Source organism: Bos mutus, chromosome X (genome assembly GCF_027580195.1).
Source record: "Bos mutus isolate GX-2022 chromosome X, NWIPB_WYAK_1.1, whole genome shotgun sequence".
Classification (NCBI taxonomy): Eukaryota; Metazoa; Chordata; class Mammalia; order Artiodactyla; family Bovidae; genus Bos; species Bos mutus.
This window is the reverse complement of record NC_091646.1, coordinates 28393743-28417631: the sequence shown is the minus strand read 5'-3', so window position 1 is coordinate 28417631 and position 23889 is coordinate 28393743. Positions and strand designations below refer to the sequence as shown.

The 23889-nt window shown below is 46.2% G+C and overlaps 1 protein-coding gene across 8 annotated transcripts in view; it reads right to left on the bottom strand.

Moving 5' to 3' along the window:
- SEPTIN6 (septin 6) overlaps positions 1–23889 on the bottom strand; it is a 161630-nt gene that overhangs the window by 45443 nt on the left and 92298 nt on the right. For 5 of the 8 annotated variants that reach the window (XM_070366414.1, XM_070366415.1, XM_070366413.1 and 2 more), the window contains exons 1-3: positions 21856–21930; positions 11606–11720; positions 2174–2369 (exon numbers count right to left, since the gene is read on the bottom strand). In XM_070366414.1, coding sequence (XP_070222515.1) covers positions 2174–2369; positions 11606–11720; positions 21856–21915 — 371 coding nt within the window. In that variant the 5' untranslated portion in view covers positions 21916–21930. Of the gene's footprint in view, positions 1–2173; positions 2370–11605; positions 11721–21855; positions 21931–23889 lie in introns of those variants that run through there. The other 3 variants (XM_070366409.1, XM_070366411.1, XM_070366410.1) reach the window with 1 other exon arrangement.

Here is a 23889-nt window from a genome sequence, read left to right as displayed (position 1 = left end):
AAGAAAAACAGTAAGCATACTAAAAATATAAAAGAAGCAGATTAGCCTCTAAGGGGTTCTATCAGTTCAGCCCTCCCAAACCATCATTATCCAGACATTTTCCAATGTTTGGCGTGTCAAACGTATGTTACTGAGAACCATAAGATATTTAATTGAGAAGATGCTGAGCAATCTGCAGCTGAGATTAATCACTCATATTGTGACCCAAATATCCCCTTTTTATTCTCCCCCAAACAAGATTAGCACAATAAGCAAGCCTATAAAAAGCAGAGGTGTCCTTCATCTAGAATTGCAAATGGAAAACAGAATTCAGTTCAAATCTTAAGGAGCTAAATATATCTATTCATTATAAGGAAATGAGTTCGGCTGTTGTTATTTTAAGGGAAAGACAGAAAAATTTGGGATACAAATTTGCTAAGAAGCAAGGGGATTCTCAAAGGATGAGCAGACACTTTGCTCAAAATGATGAATGACCTTTTCTGTGAAGAGCATGTGGGATTACATGTGATTTTTAGTTAAATGCAGATGGTGTCTGACCCCTTCCCACCTCAACCCAGCCCTCATCCTGTCCTCATCTGAGCCTCGTTCCAGACCTCCCTGGCACACCATTTTCAACCACCCACAGTCTCTCCTCCCACCTCTTTGCTTATTCCAGCTCAGTCTCTTTCAAGGATGTCTTTTCCTCCATCTGCTGACTTAACATCCCCAGGCTTTTGTTTTTAGCCCAGTGTTCACCTCGCTCAACTCCACTCCCTGGATGATCTTACATATTTCTCCGGCTGGAACACAGTCCCTCTACCTTGATAACCCAAGTCTTTTGCCAGCACAGACCCTTTCCTCACCTCGAAACCCTGCACATTCAGCTGCCAACCAATTAAGGGCACCTCCTCTCCCAACAGGCCACGGGCATCTCAAGCTCAGTGTCCAAAACAGAGCTGGTTCTTTTTAAACCTGGTTCTATTTGAGTTCCTCTTTCTGAATGCCAACACCATCTGTCCACTCTCCAAAGCCAGAAATCTCAGCCTTATTCTAGGTTCTTCTTTTGCCTTCCCGACCTCACACCAAGCCTCTCTACCAAGTCCTCTTGAGTTTACCTACCCAACAGTTACCCCAACTGTCTCTTCTTCCCTGTTTCACCGCCGGCCTCCATCAAATTGGTCCAACAGTCTCCTAGTTGGTCTTCCTGCTCTCCAGCCCATGTCCATACTATCCCAAAGCCCCTTCTTCAAAGGCCAGTCCAACCACATCATTCTACTTTATAGAGCTTTTCAGTGGCCCCATATCCACATATTCTATTAACCCCTCCATGATCCGGCCCCTTCTTACCTCTTCAGGCTCATCTCCCCTTACTTTTCCCCCAGTTGATGCCAAGCACCAGCCCAGGGACAGAGTGGCTATCACGGGGACCTAAGCTTATATGATTTGAAGGGCCCTCCAAGAAAGAGCAAACAACACAATGACTAGAAATTAGTTCCAGGGCTTTGGAGGGTCGTGGGCAAGTGGCGGTCCTGAAACAACCTTCACTAGCTTCACCCCTGGTCTAGCCAAACAGAACAAGTGCAGTCCCCTAGAGTATGCCATGGTCTTCCACAGCCCTTGCCTTCATACAAGCTGTTGTCCCTCCCTGGAATGTCCTTTCCAAACTTCCCTTGTCTGTCCAGCAAAATCATTCACCCGTCAAAGGCCAGGTCAGGCACACCTCCTCTGTGCAGGCCTCCCTGAACACCCCTCTCCCCACCCCCTTCCCCACCCCACACCCTGCCCTGAGTGGAGCTGACTGTTCTCTCCTTCCCGTTCTCATTTAACATTGTACCCTGTCCTTTACAGAGGAGGTCATGCTCAAAGGAACTTGTTGATTTAAGACCAAGCTTCCCTGTGACTGCCTCGAGGTCAGAGACAAGGTCATTCTTCTTTAGATTGTTAGAGCATGGCAGTACCTGGCACAAGGTAGGAACTCAATAAATGTTTGCTGAATGAAGGAGAAAGACATTCTCCTTTCAGCAGAGCATGTGGAGTAGAGCACTGAAATAGACAGGAACCCCAGCGGAAGGCGGCGCTAGTGAGCTCTCTGCTGACAGCCTGCGTCATTTGACAGGAGGTTTGGCAAGAACCTAGTGGTGAACTCCTCCCCGTGGGCTTCCCACCCGCCTCTCCACTCCACTGCCTCCCTTACCTGTCCTCCTTGTTGATCTGGTCCCCGAAGCCCACCGTGCTAACAATTGTCAGCTTTAGCCCCACGTTGCTCTCTTGAAGGTCATAGGTATTGGACCGGAGCTGGACACCTGGCTGTGTGTGGGTGGCTGGCTCCCCCTCGAACTTGGTGTTGAACAGGGTGTCCATGAGGGTGGACTTGCCCAAACCTGTCTCTCCTGAAAAATGAAAGAATGAATGGTGATGCATTCACGCATATTTCGGTTGTGTATTCACTGACATGGAAGACTACACACAGTAAGACACTAAGTGAAGAGCACCTAGAACTAGATGGACTAGGTGATCTCAGTTAAGTGAATAGGAGTCTAAGGAACTGCAGCAACGTATTAGCGGTAGTCATCTCAGGATAGTGAAATGGGGGTAATTTTCCTTTTAGTCTTCATGTTTTTGTACTATTTGAAAATTGAGCATGCATTGTTTTTACACTCAGAAAAAGAAACCGTGTTAAAAGGCGGTGATAGAGAGGCAGAATCATGCCTAGGAAAAGACTGGAAGGGCATACAGTGTACTCTTACCAAATAGTCATGTCTGGGTGGTGGGGTTGTGTGTGGTTTTCACTTCCTTCTTTATGCTTTTCTCTATTGTCCCAGTTTTCTACAAGGAACTTGTATAGCTTTGATAAGAAAAATTTAAGGGCTATCTTCAAGTTTAAAAGAAGGGACAGAAGTCCCTCCTCAAATAAATATTTTCTCCTCTCAGCACCACCCCGCCATTCCCTGCCAGACCCAGACAGCAGGGGATGGACATCCCAGTGGGGAGACCATTTTTAGCTAATGGGGAGGGAATTCAGCAGGCCACAAATTATCCTTCCCTTCAGATTTCAAACAAGCCAGTCATTTGTTTGTTTAACTAACAGGCTTCAGGATACTAATAAATTCAACCACTGGAATTTCAAAGTCTTGGCTTTCACACTAGGGAGTGGGGGCAGGGCTGTGGGGACTGGTGAAGGTTCTTGGAGGTTATTCCTGAGAGCCAAGAGCCGCAACGGATGTTAAGCCACTGCCAGGAGCCAAGGACTGCGCTTTGGAGACCTGGGCTGCCCCGCTACCATCACCCCTCTGCTCCCCTTCCCTGCTCCCATCCCTTGAGATGTAAGAATTGACAGGTCTTCCGGATGGGGAGCAGTGGGGTGGCGGGTGGGAATGGGTTTGCCCTGGGCAAATCCTGGCCTGACACATCCCTCTTTGTGACCCACAGCACTGTCTCCAGGGCAGTCCAGGGCTGGAGTTATAGCTGCTCAACCCATAACCCATAAATGGTCCATCTCTCCTCCACCCTCTGGGTGTGTCTAGCTTTGCATCTTGCAAACCTCTTTCATCCCGAATAATGAGCTATGAATACAGGAGGTGCTTTTAAAAATATTTGTCTCTCACAGACAGGGAATAGACTTATGGACATGGTGGGGGTGGGGGTGGGTAGTGGCAGAAAGGAGAGGGTAGGCTGAATGCAGAGTAGCATGGAAACATATATACCAATATATGTAAAATAGGTGGCCAGTGGGAATTCGCTGTATAACTCAGGGAACTCAAACCAGGGCTCTGTGATAACCTAGAGGGGTGGGATGGGGTGGGAGGTGGGAGAGAGGCTCAAGAGGGAGGGGACATATGTATACCTATGGCCAATCCATACTGATGTAGGGCAGAAACTAACACAACATTGTAATTATCCTTCAATTAAAAACTAATAAATTAAGAAAAAAAATCTGTCTCTGCTGAGCGCTCTCTTTGTGGAGAGATTGGTGAGACAGAGAGGGAAAACAAGGAGAACATTCAACTCAGCCTGGCTACCCGGCCCCCCAGCCCGATTTCATAGCCAGGTCTGACTAATGCGGTTGAGTGCCGGGGTGCAGGGAAATGTTCCTCACACAGATCACATTTCCAGCCAGGATCTGCTATACCTATTAGCAGCAAACACTCTCTCAAAAGAGGCCCTTTCTTTCCGTCCCTAAGAGCACCAGAAGTATTTGCGTCCCCAGAAAAATTTGGCGAGGTGAGGGGCCTCTGCCATGGGAGGTGGAAGACTTAGCAGAGCAATGGCACACAACATCCGCCTCCCCGCCCTAAGTGGGGCGCAGCTCCACTGTAAAGCGGCCAGCACCTCTGAGCTGGGAAACCAGGGTGGCTCCTCCCCCTAACTCACCTTCCCTCGGGCACTGAGGCTCAAGCTACATTTTAGCCCCTCTTTGTTCATGCGTAATAAATCGTCCCTCTACATCCCCACTTTCAGACCCTTTCTCCTGTTCCGTGAGCTCTCTGCTGAATGGCCTGAGACGTGGTAGGCCCTGTCTCCCCAGCACCCAGAGCTGGCCCCTGACTCCCTGATCCTAAGACTTCTCTGAGAGCAGGGCATGGGCAGCTTCTAGGACTCCCTGGAGTGCCCAGCAGAGGCTCACACAGAGCCCTCAGGAGCAGTAAGCAGAGTGAGGGGCCCACCCTATTTGTGCAGCTGGAGAAAGGGAGGCTGGGCGGGCTGGGCAGGGCAGGGCAACAGGGAAAATGACCATCCGGATCCCTGCCAGCGCAAAAGGGCTGTGGAAATTAGACACTCAATGATGAGTGTCTGGAAGAAAAGACCCAGCGGGTGTCTAGGGAATTGTGATGAATTGCAACACGAGAAGAGGGCAGAAAATCAAGAACTGGTCCCATTGCTCTCAGTGCTCCCACCCAGGTTGCCATCAATGTGGAAACTGGTGGGGGCGAGGAACTCTCTCCCTCTCCATGGCTGGCACAGACCCAGCCTAAGCCTGGGATGCTGTCCTGGGCTGAGCATTGAGGATGGGAGGGGAGCCTAACTCACATCAGGTCAGCAGATTCCACGCCCCTGCAGAAAGGTGGGGACTTGGCCGTTACATTCCAGCAGGAAACCTGAGGAGTCCCCAGGGATCAATTTCTCTCTCCTCCTCCCTCCTCAAGAGTGGACAGCAGGCTTTCTTAACCCTTTTTAAGTCATCTCCACCAGTAGAGAGGATTTCCTCTCAATTGGCTTAATGTAGATAGGAACCTGGAAACACTAGATTTTTTTTTCAAGATTTCATTTTAAAACATGGAATATGAAATCTGCTTTTTCAAACTATATTCCTTGGGATAGTCTGGTGTTGACCTCTCTACCCTGAGTTCAACACCACTGTGACAACGAAAAGCTTAACGCTTTTCCTCATCTGCAATTAATGTTTGCATCCTCTGGTACCTTGTGCAATTCAGTTGTTGCAAGTGATTAAATGCAGAGTCCCAGGCGGGTTATCACTAAATGACTGTGTCACCTAAACTGAGCCCTTCCCCCTTTTCTGGATTCCAGTCTCTTTTTCCATAAAACAAGCAGGTTCAAGTAGTAATAATAAAAGTTATTGCTTCGGGAGCACCTACTTATGTGGACACCACTGAAAATAAATACCTTACATATATTTTCCTCTGTATTCCCCCAAATAAGCCTGTGCATTCAGTTTCAGTCCAGTAGCTCAGTCGTGGCCGACTCTTTGTGACCCCATGGACTGCAGCACACCAGGCTTCTCTGTCCATCACCCACTTCCGGAGCTTGCTCAAACTCATGTCCATTGAGTTGGTGATGCCATCCAACCACCTCATCCTCTGTCATCCCCTTCTCCTGCCTTCAATCCTTCCCAGCATCAGGGTCTTTTCCAATGAGTTGGTTCTTTGCATCAGGTAGCCAAAGTATTGGAGCTTCAGCTTCAGCATCAGTCCTTCCAATGAATATTCAGGACTGATTTCCTTTAGGATTGACTGGTTGGATCTCCTTGCCGTCCATGGGACTCTCAAGAGTTTTCTCCAACACTACAGTTCAAAAGCATCAATTCTTCGGTGCTCAGCTTTCTTTATGGCCCAACTCTCACATCCATACATGACGACTGGAAAAACCATAGCTTTGGCTAGATAGACCTTTATTGGCAAAGTAATGTCTCTCTGCTTTTTAATAACTTTGTCTAGGTTGGTCATAGCTTTTCTTCAAAGGAGCAAGCGTCTTTTAATTTCATGGCTGCAATCACCATCTGTAGTGGTTTTGGAGCCCCAAAAATAAAGTCTGTCACTGTTTACATCGTTTCCCCATCTATTTGCCATGAAGTGATGGGACCGGATGTTATGATCTTAGTTTTCTGAGTGTTGAGTTTAGAGCCAGCTTTTTCACTCTCTCTTTGTTCACTTTCATCAAGAGGCTCTTTAGTTCTTCTTTGCTTTCTGCCATAAGGGTGGTGTCATCTGCATATCTGAGGCTGTTGATATTTCTCCTGGCAATCTTGATTCCAGCTTGTGCTTCATCCAGCCTGGCATTTCACATGATGTACTCTGCATATGTTAAATAAGCAGGGTGACAATATACAGCCTTGATGAACTCCTTTCCCAATTTTGAACCAACCATTGATCCGTGTCTGGTTTTAACTGTTGCTTCTTGACTTTCATACAGATTTCTCAGGAAGCAGGTCAGGTGGTCTGGTATTCCCATCTCTTTAAGAATTTTCACAGTTTGTTGTGATCCACACAGTCAATGGCTTTGGCATAGTCAATGAAGCAGAAGTAGGTGCTTTTCTGGAACTCTTGCTGCTTTTCCTATGATCCAGCAGATGTTGGCAATTTGATCTTTGGTTCCTCTGCCTTTTCTAAATGCAGCTTGAGCATCTGTCAGTTCTCAGTTCATGTACTGTTGAAGCCTGGCTTGGAGAATTTTGAGCATTACTTTGCTAGCGTGTGAGTTGAGTGCAATTGTGCGGTAGTTTGAGCATTCTTTGGCAGTGCCTTTCTTAGGGATTGAAATGAAAACTGATCTTTTCCAGTCCGGTGGACACTGCTGAGTTTTCCAAATTTGCTGGCATATTGAGCGCAGCACTTTCACAGCATCATTTTCTAGGATGTGAAATAGCTCAACTGGAATTCCATCACCTTCACTAGCTTTATTCATAGTGATGCTTCTTAAGGCCCATACTATTTGTCCTTAATTTACCCATGAGTTAACCAAATCACTTCCTATCTGCGTGCATCTGCCCCTGCTCTTCAGTCTCTCTGCACCTCACTTTCCTCATCTATAAAATGTGGAGGAAGAAACTGACCCAGGGTCACAAAAGTAGGATGTGACAATGCCCGCATTTGACTGCAGGCAGTCTGACACTGGAACCCATATATGCTCCAGTGTCCAATAGGTGCGATATGCTGGTTCACTCAGTCAGTCAACAAATCTTTAGAGCCTCTAATAGGAGCCAGGCACAGATTTAGTAGCTGGGGATAGAGCAATGAACAGGACAGCCACAATCTCTGTTGGCATGGAACTCAGTCGCATGGAGCTTGTCTCTTCTGGCTCCGAATGTTGGAAAAAGCCAAGAGAGATGTTTTTGAGTTCAACCAGGAGGTGTCCAAAAGGAAACTCTCCAGGAACTCCTGTTGGCCAAGGGAGCCTATGGATGGGGACAGGGTCCTGCCTGGCTCTGTGACCTTGTCTCTATGCCTTCCTCATCTTGCAGAGACCTGGCAAACAGTGGTGTGCTGGAGCCTGCTTGCCCGGTTTCCTGCAGCTCTTCCCAAGCCTGCATGCAGTGACGTCAAGTTGGCAGTTTAAAACCAGCTATGGTGAGACTTAGCAGCAGCAGCAGCATGGTGAGAATAATGACAGCTGGGAAACCAGCAGATGCTATAAAAGATGGCAATGTTTCTCCTGAGAGTGGACTGCTCGATGCTGACCAGCACACTATCACTGGCAGCCTTTCTTAGACAAGTGGACAGCTGCCTCTCCCAGAGACGGTGGGCTGAAACCATCAGCCCCTGACCTTGAGAGAATGCTAGTTGCCCTTCCCCTCCTTCTGCAGAACCTCAATCCTGCTTCTCTTGTATGTTTTCTTCCCCCCAAGTTCAACAGAGCCCAGTTGAGCCTGGAATCCTGAGCAGCTTCAAAGTAAATATTATCATTATGATCCTTTGTGCTCTTCACAGGCATTCTCTGTTGCTGGCACATTCAGAGGGTTGAATCTCTTTGGGGTTCCTTCCCAGTCGAATGTTTGCACTGCTGACTCAAGTGGTTCCTCCAAGGCTTCCTGTACTATATCTAGAATCCTGGGATCCTAGTGATTTCTAAAGCTAAGGGACTAGTAGATTTTTTAGAGGGGGAGGGGAATCTCACCCCATTCAGTAATTATTGTATTTATTGTCAACTGTTGGAAAGGAGACATAATATGCTCACACCATGTGCCTGGCCCTCTAAAAATAATCGTAGATGTTATTATCAGGGCCCTTGCATAAAGACTATGCTCTTGATTCATAAAAATTCTCCCTCTCAATTCCATACTGGAGTGGGTAGCCATTCCCTTCTCCAGGGGAGCTTCCTGACCCAGGGATTGAACCCAGGTCTCCTGCAGGCAGATTCTTTACTGTCTGAGCCACCCACCAGGGAAGCCTGTTTTCATCACACACATGTGCACATATGCGTGTAGGGTACTCACTCTGCTGCTGGCAGAGTAACTAGTAACTCCCCTTTTAGCCCTGCGGGTGCACCCCTTGCATGCACCTGCCCAGATTGGGTTAATTTCAGATCAGAGCCTAGCACCAGATAAACACTGCTGTGATTAAAAAAAAAAAGCTGGAGAAGGAAATGGCAACCCACTCCAGTATTCTTGCCTGGAGAATCCCAGGGACGGAGGAGCCTGGTTGGCTGCCATCTATGGGGTAGCACAGAGTTGGACACGGCTGAAGCAACTTAGCAGCAGTGATAAAAATATCCTAGGTCTCTGTTAATAACCGAGGCTGGGGTTAGCATAATTTTACATTTACTTAATATTTATTTAAAATGCCTGATCAGAAAAGAAAAGAAAATCCTTTGGGGAAACATACCCTATGCAAACAAAATGGTTTTCTAGCCATCATTAAGGGAGTAAAACTGACCGTTATGCACAGGCAGTAGGCATGAAAGTATGGTCACTGAAGGTTCTGTGAGAGAAACAATCACCTTCAGCGGCCAAGCCATGGACCCTTCACCAAGTCAGCAACAGCACCCCGCCCCATGGCCAGGCTGAGATGGCAGCCGAAGAGCCACTGTAAGCCACTCGTGACTTAGGGCCAAAATGTGGGTTCTCAGAGCAAGGACAGGCTTGGGAGCCCAGCCAGAGACGGGGATGTATGAGTTGCAGGCTTTTGTGGATCAGGGATGGGGAATGAAATTAACCCAATCTGGGCAGGTGCATGCAAGGGGTGCACCTGCAGGGCTAAAAGGGGAGTTACAAGGGCAGCCATTTCCTGAAACTTCATCAGTAGGGACAGGAAGAGAAGGGGTGACTCCTTGGGTGTAAGGGTCTCCTTTCTCCCCTTCTCCTCTTGGAGGGTCTGTCCCCGGCAGTTGAGCAATTCTATCCCCGCAGGTGCACAGTGAAGCAGTTACAGTTGTAACTGCCTGGGTGAGTGGGGGTTTACTATTTCTCCCACCCACTTTGCCTGGAGCTTGGCTGCTTCTTTCTCTGGGCCCTAGGAGAGCCTGTGTTCTGAATGGCCAATTACCCCACACTTAGGCTCTCCCAAAGCTGTACCAGCCACCCAACTGCAATTGGTTTGAGAGGTTGACATGGGTGGGCCTTCACTTTTCATCCCCTAGACTTCAGCACAGGTCATCCGGAGCTCTGGGAGGAATGCCAAGGGACTCCATCATGTTTGTGCAGAAGTTTTTCAGTAATCAAATATTATGTGAAATAAGTTGGCCATCAGCCAAAGATGGGAAAGATCTGGCAGTGCTAATATTGGATGTGATGGCATTTGATCTTGATGTTGATCACCACAGCTGCTGTTTGTTTTGTATCCCTCTCCTAATAGAACTTCATCATAACCATGGGTTGACTTTTGGCATTTGAAGAATTAACAGCTTAGATGTGGATTTTCAGGCCCCTGATAAGTAATCTGTGAAGCATGTATTTTCATCTCATAGACTTCAGAGCTGGACAGTGGGAGTGAGTCTTGTCGCTACTGAGTGAGCCTAGCTGACCACCTGTCCCCCAGATGTAGAAGTGGCCTTGTTTTTTCTGCTTGTCTTTGAGGGTGCAGTTATTCTCCTCCACAAAATGATCTGAGGAGTGCCAGGGATGGAGACAAAAAAATAAAAGAGTCCCATAAAAAGGAATGTCCTTAGTTAGAAAACATCATTTTAGACTACATTAGAGTAAAATATGCAATTCAGTTGTGGTTCAGACCCTCAACATGAATGAACTCCCTATAAGTTCTATACGAAAATAAGAAAAGGCAACTAGCAAGTGTTTGAGTGTTCTAATTGGCATGAAAACTGCCATTATTATGGTATTTATACAGTCATTAAGGTTTGAGGTACGTCACTGAAAATATGCAGGTATGCCTTACTGTACTGTATAGTGAAAATTATATGGTGTGATCATGTTTGTAAATCTGGGATTATTTAAGGTCTCAGCCAAGAGTTGGACAGGACTGAGCACAGCACAGCAGCAAGGTCTAAAGAGAGATTCTTAAAGAATTTCAGGGAACTGCTATTCCTCAGATGTGTTTGGTTGGAGCATGACAGTTTCCAAAACGCTTCTGGGTTCTCAAGAGGTGTTGCAGGAAGTGGTTACAGAAGCAGTGGGAGGAACAAAGGGTCAGGCAGACCTGGGTCCTTGTCATGGCTCCACCACTTATCCTGTGTGGACTCAGGTAAGTCCCTTATCCTCTGGAGTTTCTTGGTCTTCATCTGTTCCTTGAGGCTATGAATACCATTTGCTCTGTTCACTTCCCAGAGTCCTAGTAAGGACCCAAATTGCTAACATGGGAAAGTGTTTGAGAAGTATAGTGAGTGGTTCCTGCAGGGATAATTCGTTCATTCATTTCATGTACATCATTGAACTCTCTTTGTGCTGTGATTAGCACAGCAGAGGTGACTAAGACATGGTTCCCACACTTGAGACTAAAGATCCAGGCACACATACACTTAAAGGGAATAAAAGAACTTGTCACACAGCTGTGTGGTCCCTGTGCTTAGGCTCAAACTGTACCAAGCACAGCACGGCTGCAGAGGAAACAGACAGACCCAACCCACTGCCCACAGCTGGGAAGCAGGCATCTTTCCACAGCCGTTACCTCCCTCCCAGTTCTGCCCTGGCTCTTATTCTCTACAGTCAGAACAAACCTGACAAGAGCTGGTCAGCTCCCTCACAGAATTTCCAGTGGGTGTCACACAGCTCAGCTCCCCCCACCCCCAAGGGATGGCCCCACATTCTGGTCTGGGCAGAGAAAAAAGTGTAATTACAGCCAGCTGCTCACAAAACAAGCAGAGGGATAAAAGAAGAGGGGGAAAAATACTCTTGCAAATAGATCAGAACGACACACTACGGAACCTAATTACCTGCCAAGCCACATCCAGCCATTAAGGATCCATATTCTGTAATAGAATTTCCTGCTATGGAAATACTCACCCACGCACAGGATGTTGAAGCAGAAGCCCTGGCTGACTGACTTATTCACCAGCTGGTCAGGCAAGCTGTCAAACCCCACATGTCCAGCCAGGGGGACCGTTCGGCAACCTTCACCCTAATTTGGAAACAGAAGAAAATGAGGACGTGCTTACAAGCAACCTGGGTCACACTTTTCCCATCCCAGCGCCCTCTGTGCTAGGAAGGAACACACACTCGGGGAGTCAGGCTCATCTCCCCTTAGTAGTTCCTGATCCAAAGCAAAATGACCCATTAGCTTACAAATCATGGATTCTTGGGTTCCAGAATCCTTGAGGCTCCATAATGAAAGTCAATACAGTTCACACGCAGCCAACTACAGAGAGAGCTTGTACGGCGTGGGGGGGTGGGGTCAGAGGATGAGAACACTGGGGCCGGAGGGTCCCATTCTTGGGTTAACTCTGTTGGAGACGATATTATGTTACAGGTGATTGGGAGACTCAATATGCTAACACACATGTAACAAGCTTAGAACAAAGCCTGAAACACATATAAGTGTTCAGCAAACATGACAAAGAAACATCACAAAAGCAATTTCCGGGGCTTCCCTGGTGGTCCACCATTAAAGAACCCACCTTCCAATGTAGTCATTGCTCTGTGGACAGGGAACTAAGATTCCACATGCCAAGGGGCAACTAAGCACAAGGACCACAACTAGAGAAAGCCCACACTGGGCAACGAAGACCCAGGGCAGCCAAAAAAAGTTAATCAAAATTTAAAAAGCAATTACTCCTCTCTCTAGGGCACTTTTGGGGATCTAACCAAGGTGGCACAACATACAGCTTAAAAATCAGGCAGGTCTGAGTGGGAGTCCCACATTCTCCACCTCCTGCCCTCAGACAAATTTACTGAACTTCTCGAAATCTCCGCATGTGTAAAACCAGACAGTAGTAGTTACTACCTCGTAGGACTGGTGTGAGGACTGGATAGGATAATGCTCTTCAAGCCCTGAGCATGGGGCACAGAGTGTGATAAACACTCCAGCAACTGTAGCTGCAGCTCTTACTGCACTGTGACGTTCTCCTTCCCCTCAGACCCTCAAACAATAGGCAATGCCATGGAACACTTTGTGATAGTCCAGACACACAGCTGCCCTCAGCCTGCCCCAGGTTCCCTGGTCTCCATCGGGGTCAGGTAAGCCATTCCCAGCCCTGGAAAGCAGGGGGCCTTCGCTCTGCCTGCAGGTCCCAAGGGTTCTCAATGTTAGCAGTTCTACAAAACAGGGAGAACCTCACACTGAGGAAGGCTTCCAAGGAGCCAGGGGGCAGGACCGAAGGGGTCTGCTTGTACTCAAGAAGCCGGCTAAGTGCCGGCGGCCCCAAGGGAGGGGTGCAGAGAGGAAAGGGGAAGCGGGGGACAGCTGAGCTAGACAGGAGGGGTGGGCTACAAAGGGAGTCAGACTTTCTGTTTGGTGGAGTCCACCGAGATTTCTGTACCCAGAAAGGTGCCAAGAGCAATCCAAAATGGACACAGGAGGTGCCAGGAGTCCTGTCCCAGCATCACCAGCTGTGCTAGCAGGCACCTCTCAGGCTGGACGGGCCCTGCTTTTCGACTCAGACCATTAGGGTAAACTTTTGCACTGAGACAGACAGACTGCTTTGGCAGGGGAGCCCTTCAGCAGCTGGCATTGTCACCACTGGCTCCCAGACAGCCCTCCTCCCAGCATGGGATCTAACTCTCCTCGGTGTCACCAGGTCATTGAAGAGCTAGGACGAGTGCCCGTGCCTGCCATCTGGCAAGATGGTTACCCTCATACATCCCACCCCACACACTCCCAGCAGAGTATTCCCAACAGACAACCATATGCCATCACTTGGTCCTGGCTGGTAGATTCTGGACCCCAGAGGGGTACCTGAAGACAGCTGAGTTTCATGAGTGGCCCGCATCACTCAGGGCTTGTTCTACATCTGCCCCTCTTTGCCTTCCCTCACCCCTTTCTCCTTCTTTTTATCAAAACAATCAAAGAGAGATATAAGTTTCCCACCATTCACTCTTGGTCCTCAAGGCTGCAGGAGAGACAGAAACCTAAGAGCCCATCTGCTTTCTTGATGGAGCCCCCTACTTAGCAGATCAGAAATTGGGACGGACTCAGAGTCAAGGTTTCCTGAGCCTATTTTATCGCCCCTGGTTGCCTCTTCCTGTCTCCAAATTCGGCACCATGAAACTTCCAACTGCTCCAAGGCCTCTGGTCCAAGTGCCAAAAGGTGAGGAAAGGAAATTTTCAAACTGAAGATAGTGAAGGGCAGTGGGGAGGACTCTATATCTTATTCTTGAAGATTTAGTTCATTGCCAAAACCTCACCAAACACCCCTCAAATGGCCATAGTTATCTCCCACCTAGCCCAGTGCTATGAGTGCCCTAAATAGTTGAAGAAAACATGGCCTTTATTCCCCAGGCAATGGGGTTTCAAAGGGGCATTTTGAGTGTTTTGAGCAGGAAGGACCATGACACAAGTGGTGTTTTCAAAACATCATTCGAGCTGCAGGGCACTTGATCAGTGGGAGGAGAGAGAGGGCAGGGGCAGGAAGACATATTAGGGGGTGACTCCAATAACGCTGAACTGGCAGAGTGACAAGCAGGCGCTGTGACAATAAATGCTGGCTGAAATGAACTGATCTGACTTGGGACTCAAGAGAGAGGAACAAATTTGAGAGCCATCCTAAAGGAAGAATGAGACTCAATGAGTGTTGGGGCAGAGAGTAAAGGAACAATCAAAGCTGTCAGGCTGCAAGGTCCTAGGCTTGGGAGCTTGGATTGATGGCACCAAGGGCAGAAAGAGGGAAGCCAGGAAAGGGTGTGTTAGTGGAAAAGTCGAAGATTCTCATTTTAAACAGCTATTATTTTTAAATTACATTTATCAGATTTTTATAAGAGTAATCAATGTTCACTGTAGAAATTTTAAAACATATGGAAAATTATAAAGAAGAAAATAAAAATCACTCATAATATCACTCTTCAGAGATAATCACCACTAATATTTATGTGTGTTTCCCTATAGTCTATATACTTCTTTCTCTATCTCCTTTTTATTTTTTATTTTTTTATAAAATGGGATAAATCTGTATATACATTCCTTTTCATCACCTGGCTTGAAAACCTGACACTTAATATAGTATGGATGTTCTCTTGAGTAATTAAGTATATTCTAAAACAATACTTTTTTGGCCATGTAACATTCCATTGTAGGAATTTACCACATTTTCTCAACCCATCTCCCACTGCTAGACCTTTAGCCTGTTTCCAAGTCTGCAACCATTTTAAGTAACAATTCATGTTCTTACACGTTTGCATAGTCTCTGATTATTTCCTTAAGCTAAATTCCTAGAATTAAACCCTGCTGGGTCCAAGGGCACACACATTGGAAAGACTTCGGTACACATTGAGAAATCATTCAACAGAGAATATTACAAATGTCTATTTTCAACACCAGTGTGTGAGCATGTCTGTTTACACATACTTAGACTAGCACTGAGCTTCTGAAACTTTTTAACCATCATGAATTTTGTCACTGGAAAATGGCATCATGTCACTTAATTTGCATTTTATTAGTGAGAGTGAATATTTTTTTATTGTTCAACTGTGTACGCAATTGTGTCTATGTATATGTGAGTTGCCTATCCGTGTCTTTGCCCATTTTGTTAAAATGGGTGCTTGTCTTTCTCTTCTGGATTTGTAAAAGCATTTTCTATATTAAAGAAAATGAGATAGTTTTGATTTTATGGTGACATATCCATCTCGAAGAAGTCCAGTATGTACTTAACAATATGGAATTGCATGCTCAGGGAGAATTCAGGACTGAGACAAATTTAGGAGTAAGAAGTATGAAACTGGATGTGTTCTTCAAGAGACAGTACAGGGAGAAAAGAACTAAACATTGAATATAAGAAATGCCCACAAGTAAGGAATGGGAAGATGAAGAGAATTCTCCCAAGAGGGAGGGAAATGATCAGGAAAGTAAGAGATGACCCAATTAGTTTTCTATCACCATAGGCCAAGGTTTAAGTCAGGAATTATTACAAAGAAATAACCATTGGTCTGGATTTGGTGAAGGCCACTGGTAACTTTTAGAATCCTTTTTTTTCCCTGTCTTTTTATCTGGTGTCCAGAACTAGGAACTAGGGAACGTGGGATCTAAATAATGTGTCTTTCTTGCTAACCAAGATTTAAGCAGTAAATTGCATGTCTCAGTCCTTGTAGCTGATAAAGCTTCAAAAATGAATTTGTAAATGCAGTTCCTGCTTTAGGAAATCCTGTCTGGCGAGCACCATTCACTCCTGCTTTGATGAATCTTAGAAGATGTCAAGGTCACCGTTATGAATATCAGTCCCCATTGTTCAGAGGTAAATACATAGAGGTGAAAAGGACAGGATTTGGGCTGAGTGGACACTGACCCTATGACAGCCCCCGGAAGTTTCTCCACCCCCCCTTCCTCTCTAAACCTCTGGTAGTTTATCTCTCCTATTTCTCCTTAAGGTGGCCTGATTAACTGAGGGCCTGATTACTTTGATTGCAGTTCATTGAATGTCCCTGGATTACAAAGTGCACAACAGGAGATGGAACTGGCAACCTGGCCCAGCACATCTGTCACTAAACTCTTACCATCTTGAGTATCAGGCGGTGCCACGTCTGAGGCTTTAAACTGAGATGCTAGAAAGGACAGAGACACCAAAATGTTCAATGGCTCATTTCCCATGACCCTGCAACCTTCCCTGAGAATCTACTCTACAGAAACTCACATACCTATACAAAGATCCATGTACATACAAGACAAGGAACTTCATTACAGTATTATTTATAATGCTGAAAACCAGGGGAAAAAAACCTAAATAGCCGACAATGGGAAAATAGTTAACTAAATTATGATAAGTGCACATTCTGGAATATTCTGCAGCCATTAAGAAGCATGCAGTAGGTCTAGAAATAGAATTACAGATCTAGAAAATAAACTTTTGGTTACCAGGGAATAAGGAGGGGCAGAGATAAATGGGGAGATTGGGATTGACATACACACTACTACATATATTAATAAAATAGGTAACTAACGAGGACCTACTGTATAGCACAGGGAACGCCACTCGATACTCTGCCATGACCTATATGAGAAATAAATCTAGAAGAGTAGATATATGTCTAACGGAGTCACTTTGCTGTACACCTGAAATTAATACAACGTTGTAAATTAATTATGGTGGTGGTAGTTTAGTCACTAAGTCTTGTCCAACTCTTGATACCCCCTGGACCGGAGCCTGCCAGACTCCCCTGTCTGTGGAATTCTCTAGGCAAGAATACCAGAGCGGGTTGCCATTTCCTTCTCCAGGGAATCCTCCCTATCCAGGGATTGAACCCACATCTCCTGCATTGGCAGGCATCGCAGGTGGATTCTTTACTGCTGAGCCACGAGGGGGGCCCAAAGGTCAAGAAATCAACCGTACTCCAGTACATAAAAAAGAATGCAGTTGGTCTATAGGTACTGATGGGAATATCTGAGACATATTATAGTGGAAAAATAGAAGCTGTGGAACAGTAAGCACAGTATTCATGTGTCGATACATGCAAAAATCCTTACATGTGTGTATTGACACATACATGTATGTGAGTGCAGAGAAAGGCAACCAAAAAGACACCTCTTAAAAACCCAGAACTCAAGCTACCTCAGGAAAGGGGACCGGAACTAGGGGCTTACTCAGGGGCGGTAGTCAGTGTGCTTCTGCGTTGCTTGATTCTTTTACAGCATGAATGTATTCACACATTACCTGTGTAATTTAAAAACATCTTTAATACATGAAAAGAGAGATCTCACTCAGCTTTGCAGCAGGGGTAATTAGGATGCAGAATCTGAGAGGAGCTGAAAGGAAGGCAAAAATGAAAGTGTGCTCCTGAGAATTGCGGGAGCCCCACTCCCCTCCCCAATTGCATTTCCTGTTTTCGCCTCATCTGCAGGCACCTGCGGTTTTGAAATACGTTATACCACATTTCATATCACAGGCAGAAACACCGCTCTCTTTCTCTTCCGCCTCCTCCCCTGAGAACACGCCAATTTCGTGTTTGAATTGAATATCCGAAGGATCACGTTATGAAGGACGAGTGAAGGCGGTTCCAGCTGTGCATCAGTTTCCCCTTGCTGTGATTCTGAAAATAAAGAGTCCCAAAGCACCCAAATGGACCACTCCTGTCCCCTCCTTCAACCTTTGTGGCATAGGAAAAGGAGGGTCCATCTGTCTCCATTTCAAACTGGGGTGGGAAAAAAACCTGGGGTGGCCAAGTTAGTACCTGTCATTCTGAAGGATAAGACCAAAGCAAAAAGTTTGGAACTCATGGCTGATAACCGGGCTTGCCCTTGACTTTCTTCCTCTGGCCTTGGCATGGAGATGCTAGGAAAGGACAGAAACACGGAAATCGGATTCTCTCTGGCAGCCTCATGTATCACTTCGTGGTGGGCCTGATTTCTCACACCTTCCCTTTCTCTACATCCATCCCCAGCTCTGAATATTGACCTCTGAGAGACCCTGAAAATCTTCAGGATGTTCAAACTCAATGAATAGTTCAGTGATGCATGATGGACTATTAAGCGGATGGTAAAAAAACATATTCATAGTCAAGGCTATGGTTTTTCTAGTGGTCATGTATGGATATGAGAGTTGGACTGTGAAGAAAGCTGAGCACCGAAGAATTGATGCTTTTGAACTGTGGTGTTAGAGAACACTCTTGAGAGTCCCTTGGACTGCAAGGAGATCCAACCAGTCCATTCTGAAGGAGATCAGTCCTGGGTGTTCTTTGGAAGGAATGATGCTAAAGCTGAGAAACTCCAGTACTTTGGCCACCTCATGGGAAGAGTTGACTCATTGGAAAAGACTCTGATGCTGGGTGGGATTGGGGGCAGGAGGAGAAGGGGACGACAGAGGATGAGATGGCTGAATGGTATCACCGACTCGATGAACGTGAGTTTGAGTGAACTCTGGGAGTTGGTGATGGACAGGGAGGCCTGGCGTGCTGCAATTCATGGGGTCACAAAGAGTCGGACACGACTGAGCAACTGAACTGAACTGAAAAAACATATTCTAAGAATATTTAATAGCATAGGAACATGATCACCAAATACTGTTAGGTGAAAAAAACAAAACCTTGTATATACAGGATCATCCCAATCATGGGGAAAATAAGTATATATGCATTTTTAAAAGCTTGGAAGAATATATACCAAAATTGTGACAATGGTCGCTTTGGGGTTGGAGGGGCTGTAAGAGTTGGTGCTTTCCTCTGTTTTCCAAACTTTCTACAGTAGGCATATTTTAATTTTATACTCAGAATTAAAATGTTATTTTTTAAAAGCACCTATGATGATATTTTCCTAGGCAGGAAAGTAGCCTCAGATAGTTTAACAAAATCTTTAGTTACAATGAAAAAGTTGCTTTCTGTACAAGTAATCAGACAATTCAGTTGGTGCTTTCCTGTTTTCCAAACTTTGTACAGTAGGCATATTTTAATTTTATAATCAGAATTAAAATTTTATTTTTTAAAAGCACCTATTATGATATTTTCCTAGGCAGGAAAGTAGCCTCAGTTTAGCAAAATCTTTTTTTTGTTGTTGTTTATCAAAATATTTAGTTACAATGAAAAAGTTGCTTTATGTACAGATAATCAGACAATTCAGTAAAGTATTCAGCTTTCAGGCTGTTTTATTGTATATAAAATATTTATTTTACCAATAATACAATAAAACCTCATTATTTTCCTTATTATAACATAGGTGCATGCATACTAAGGTGTTTCAGTTGTGTCCAACTCTGAGACTCTATGGACTGTAGCTCCACAGGTTCCTCTCTCCATGGGGATTCTCCAGGCAAGAATACAGGAGTGGGTTGCCATGGCCTCCTCCAGGGATTTTCCGACAGGTTCTTTACAACTAGCACCATGTGGGAAGCCCCATTATATATATGTATATATATATAAAACATTATTGTATAGTATATTGTTGTTTATTATATAGTATATTGTTGTTGTTTAGTCGCTAAGTCGTGTGTGACTCTTTGCGACCCTATGGACTGTAGCCAGCCAAGCTCCTCTGTCCATGGGGTCTTCCAGGCAAGAGTACTGGTATTGGTTGCCTTTTCCTTCTCCAGGAAATCTTCCCAACCCAAGGATCAAACCCATGTTTCCTGCATCGGCAGGCGGATTCTTCAGTGCTGAGCTATCAGGAAAGCCCCGTTATGCCTTATTATTATAAAGTATAATGGGGACTTCCCTGCTGGTCCAGTGGTTCAGTATCTGCCTCCCAATGCAGGGGACATGAGTTCAATCCCTGCTCTGGGAAGATCCCACATGCTGCGGAGCAACTAAGCCAGTGTGCCACAACTACTGAGCCCAAGCAGCCTCTTGTGCTCTGCAACAAGAGAAGCCACCGCAACGAGAAGTCACCATAGCTAGAGTAACTGCTCGCCACAACTAGAGAAAACCCACAAAGCACAAAGTTGGTGAGGACAACAACAACAACAACAACAAGATTCATGTGAAGCGGGAGGCAAAGTCAAATCGCATAACCTGATGAAGCAATCAGGTGGATGCTAGCCCTATTTGCTGCCTCCAGTGTTGTCAAGTGCGTGCATGCCAAGTCGCTTCAGTCGTGTCTGACTCTGCATGACCCTATGGACTGTGGCCTGCCAGGCTCCTCTGTCCATGGCAGGTGGGTTCTTTACCTCTAGCAAGTGACATAAGAGATGCAGGTTCGATCCCTGGGTCAGGAAGATTCCCTGGAGGAGGGCATGGCAACCCACTCCAGTATTCTTACTTGGAGAATCCCATAGACAGAGAAGCCTGGCAGGCTACAGTCCATAGGGTCGCAAAGAGTTGGATACAACTGATAGAGATAATCATGACCTGCATTATCAGCCATAAGAGTGCAAAGCACTGATAAGTTCCCAGAGATTAAAAACAAAAACAAAAGCAAAAAACTCCAGTATGCCTAACACATGAAAATCAGGATTTCCCTGGCTCTGATTAAGCTGGGCTGAGGAAACTGACAATAATAATAATGCCCTAACTGGAAGAGAGAAATTTGGGGGCCTTTTGGACGAGACATAAAGCCTGCAAAAGCCAGCATCACACCCTGGGGGCCCCAATGCCTTTCGGTGGGGGAGTAACTTAGGGGATCCTGGGGAAGCACACAGGAAACTATGCCCCCCATGGAGACAGAAGGCCCACCTGCGGCAAATCCAACTCTGGGTTTAATACACTGGGTCAGCTCCGGAGTGGCTTTTCCTCCTGTAAAAGGATTCACAGCAGGACTCTATTAAATAGCTAGCCCTCCTAGTGCATTTAAAAGGGGATTCCATAGACAAAAATTCAGCTGTCATGTACCTTTATAGGAAGACAATAGCCATATAGACCTACACGGATAGACAGACAATATCTGAAGGGTCGTTGCTTTCCATTCCAGTTCCAGGGACCCTGCTGAGCTAAAAACCACTGGCTTGCTTTCTCTACAACAGTCTTTCCACCCAGCTCAAGGAGTCAAAGCAGGGAAAAGGTGGACTTAAATTCTGCCATCTCATTTGGAAGCAAAAGCAGTCAAGGACCTGAAAGAAATTAGGCCAGAGGACTAGGAAACACAAGAACCCTATGCTGTTAGAGCTGGAAACAGCCTTAAAAGAGCACTTCATCCAACCGGCTCATTTTACAAAAGGGGAAACAGAGACTCGGAGGGAGGAAGTGACGTGTCCCCAGTCACACAGTGATTTCGAGGCAGAGAACGGTGAGGGGACCCTGACAAGCAGACAGGCACTCTCAAATGGAAAGGCTGACTCAAGTGGCACAGAGATTTCTTTCTGCTGCTAGAATTCCAAGACACGGGGCTTGGGGCTGATGCTAGTCAGGAGGAGAAGGGTGGTGGAACAGGCTCACGAAGGCTGGTGCCCCTCTTCTGCCTCTTCTCTCCCACCTCCAGCTCCCAGTTCCCTCTCTTCTGACTAAGGCCTGAGCCTCAGTTTGGCCTCTAAGAGCTCCAGGGCTACTGAAGCCAACCGGCCAGATTCTAGGTAAAAGATCTCCTCCACCTCAGGCCAGGGGTGACCCCTGCCCAGGGTGGGTCAACTTTCCCACAAAAGCCAGACAGCTTCGCTTCCAATCAGGCCATTTAAACAGAGTCTCCTAGGTGTTCTGGCCATTGTTATCTCCAATCTGTTAAAAAGAGAAGAAAAAAAAAAAAAAAGTTTACTCACAGGCCTCTGGATGAATGCCCAACTGTCCTCTGGGGAGCCTGAATTTGCCTCTGCCTCCATCTGGTCTCATTTAAAGGGGATCTGAAAAAACCCAGTTCCTGCCTCAGCGCCAGTGCTCAGAGCTGGGGCCTCTGCTGCAAAAGGAAACCGAACACGACCTCACACCTCATCAAGGCCGTGAAAGCAAGGCTCGGCCCCTGCTACTCCAGCGCTTTCCTTGGGGATCAGAGAAGGCCCTGGCCAGAGAAACCTGAGCCCTGGGCCCTGTCCCTGAGAAGGCCCGCAAATCTTTCCCGCAGTCCCCTTTATGTGAGTGGAAGGAATGACCCGACTCTGAGGCCAGTGGCGAGCATGCTGCGTAATTCAGCAGATGGCTGCCTCTAATGAGAAGACACTGCAGAAGCGCGAACGTTATTTCTCCCCCTCCCAAGCATGTGGCCTCCTTCCTCTGTGCAGGCAGCAGAGAAAACCCACGGTTTCAAATCCCAGCAGCAGAAGCCTCCTCCTGCCAAACCAAGGAGGAAGGGTCTGTGTTTCTAATTCATCCTGCGCCCCCCCCTCCAGTTGTTACTTAAAATAATCCATCATTACATGGCTGGTGGCTCCAAGATTTTTATTTAAAGCAATATGGGAAAGAAGAAAGAAAGCAAGCCCACACATAGCCATGACTGTGCTATCTGGGGTTTAAGCCGAGAATCTCTTTTTAACATCAGAGCATCTCCCAAGCACCCAAGTATAGTCTTTCTTGACCTCTATGGTTAAGTGTGCTGGGGGGAGGGGGAGATTCAGTGAACAAAGGGGGAAGAGGGGACATGTCAGGATTTTTATTTCTTGGAATCACGATGACAAGGCCAGGGTTTTTTAAAAACTGAATTTGTATCATCTGGTAGATGTTTCATTGCTTCATCCACTGACCAGCAATAACACTTTGGACTAAGTCGTTTGGTCTCCCTGAACCCATAAAATGAAAAGAACAATAATACTCGTCCAAGAAGCTGTTGGGGAAAATGAAATCATACAGATGGAAGCATTTTGAGATCATTGAAAGACACATGTTACACTGATCCACGGTGTTCTTTTTCTTTCTTTTCTCGCTGGTTCTTTCTCAAATGTGGTTTTAATGTACACGCGACTGAAAAGCGGTCCTCAGTTGTTCATACTAATATGAAACCACGGCTCTGATAATCCAGAAACCGAGGAAAGTCCAGAAATCAGTCCCATTTAGTTCTGGAATACCTTTTCCCAGGGGACTTAGATTCCTAATTAGTTTTGCTCAGGCTAATGCTATGGGTTCGCTCCCTTACAGCACACAAAGGGAGGGGCAGTGCTGGGTAACAAAGCCAGCAATTAATAGAAAATTTACAGCAGAGACTCTACAAAGTAAATGCTGTGCACAAGACTGCAGATCAAAATCTCATTATACTATACAGACAAATTGCTCAGTTGTAATGCAGTTTTGTAATAAGAACGCCACTGACACTCACATTTCCGGGTTTTAGGATATGAAGAGGGCTTATTCTGGCCTCTCATCTGGAAGCTCTGAGAGGGCTGTCGTGTGGGCCTTGCCCACCACTATATTCCCAGCACCTGGCACAGAGCCTGGCAGTCAGTGCCCAATAAACACATGCAGAAGGAATGAATGAAAAAAAAGTGTGTGAATTAACAAAGGAAATGTTCCCAGCCTGGGAGCAGAAGTGAGTTCTCCCCCATCTTCACACCTATCCTTCTGGTGGTTAAAGTCCTCAGCAAGCCTTTCCTGTCACCCACCACCACCGACCCCCCAACCCCGGCCAGGGCTGGATCAGGTCCCCTTGTAATGAATTATCCTAGCAGGCAGTAGCTCACCACAGGGATAATCATAGTTAATCGTGTCTGCCTCCACTACTAGATTGTAAACTCCCCGAGGGTAGGGGCCATGTGGCATTTGCGAGGAGGAGGACGGACATTCACATTGCCCTACAACTTTTAACTTTGCAAAGTCTCAAGCACACAGAAAAGTTGGAAAATAGTACCATGATCATCCACAGACCCTCG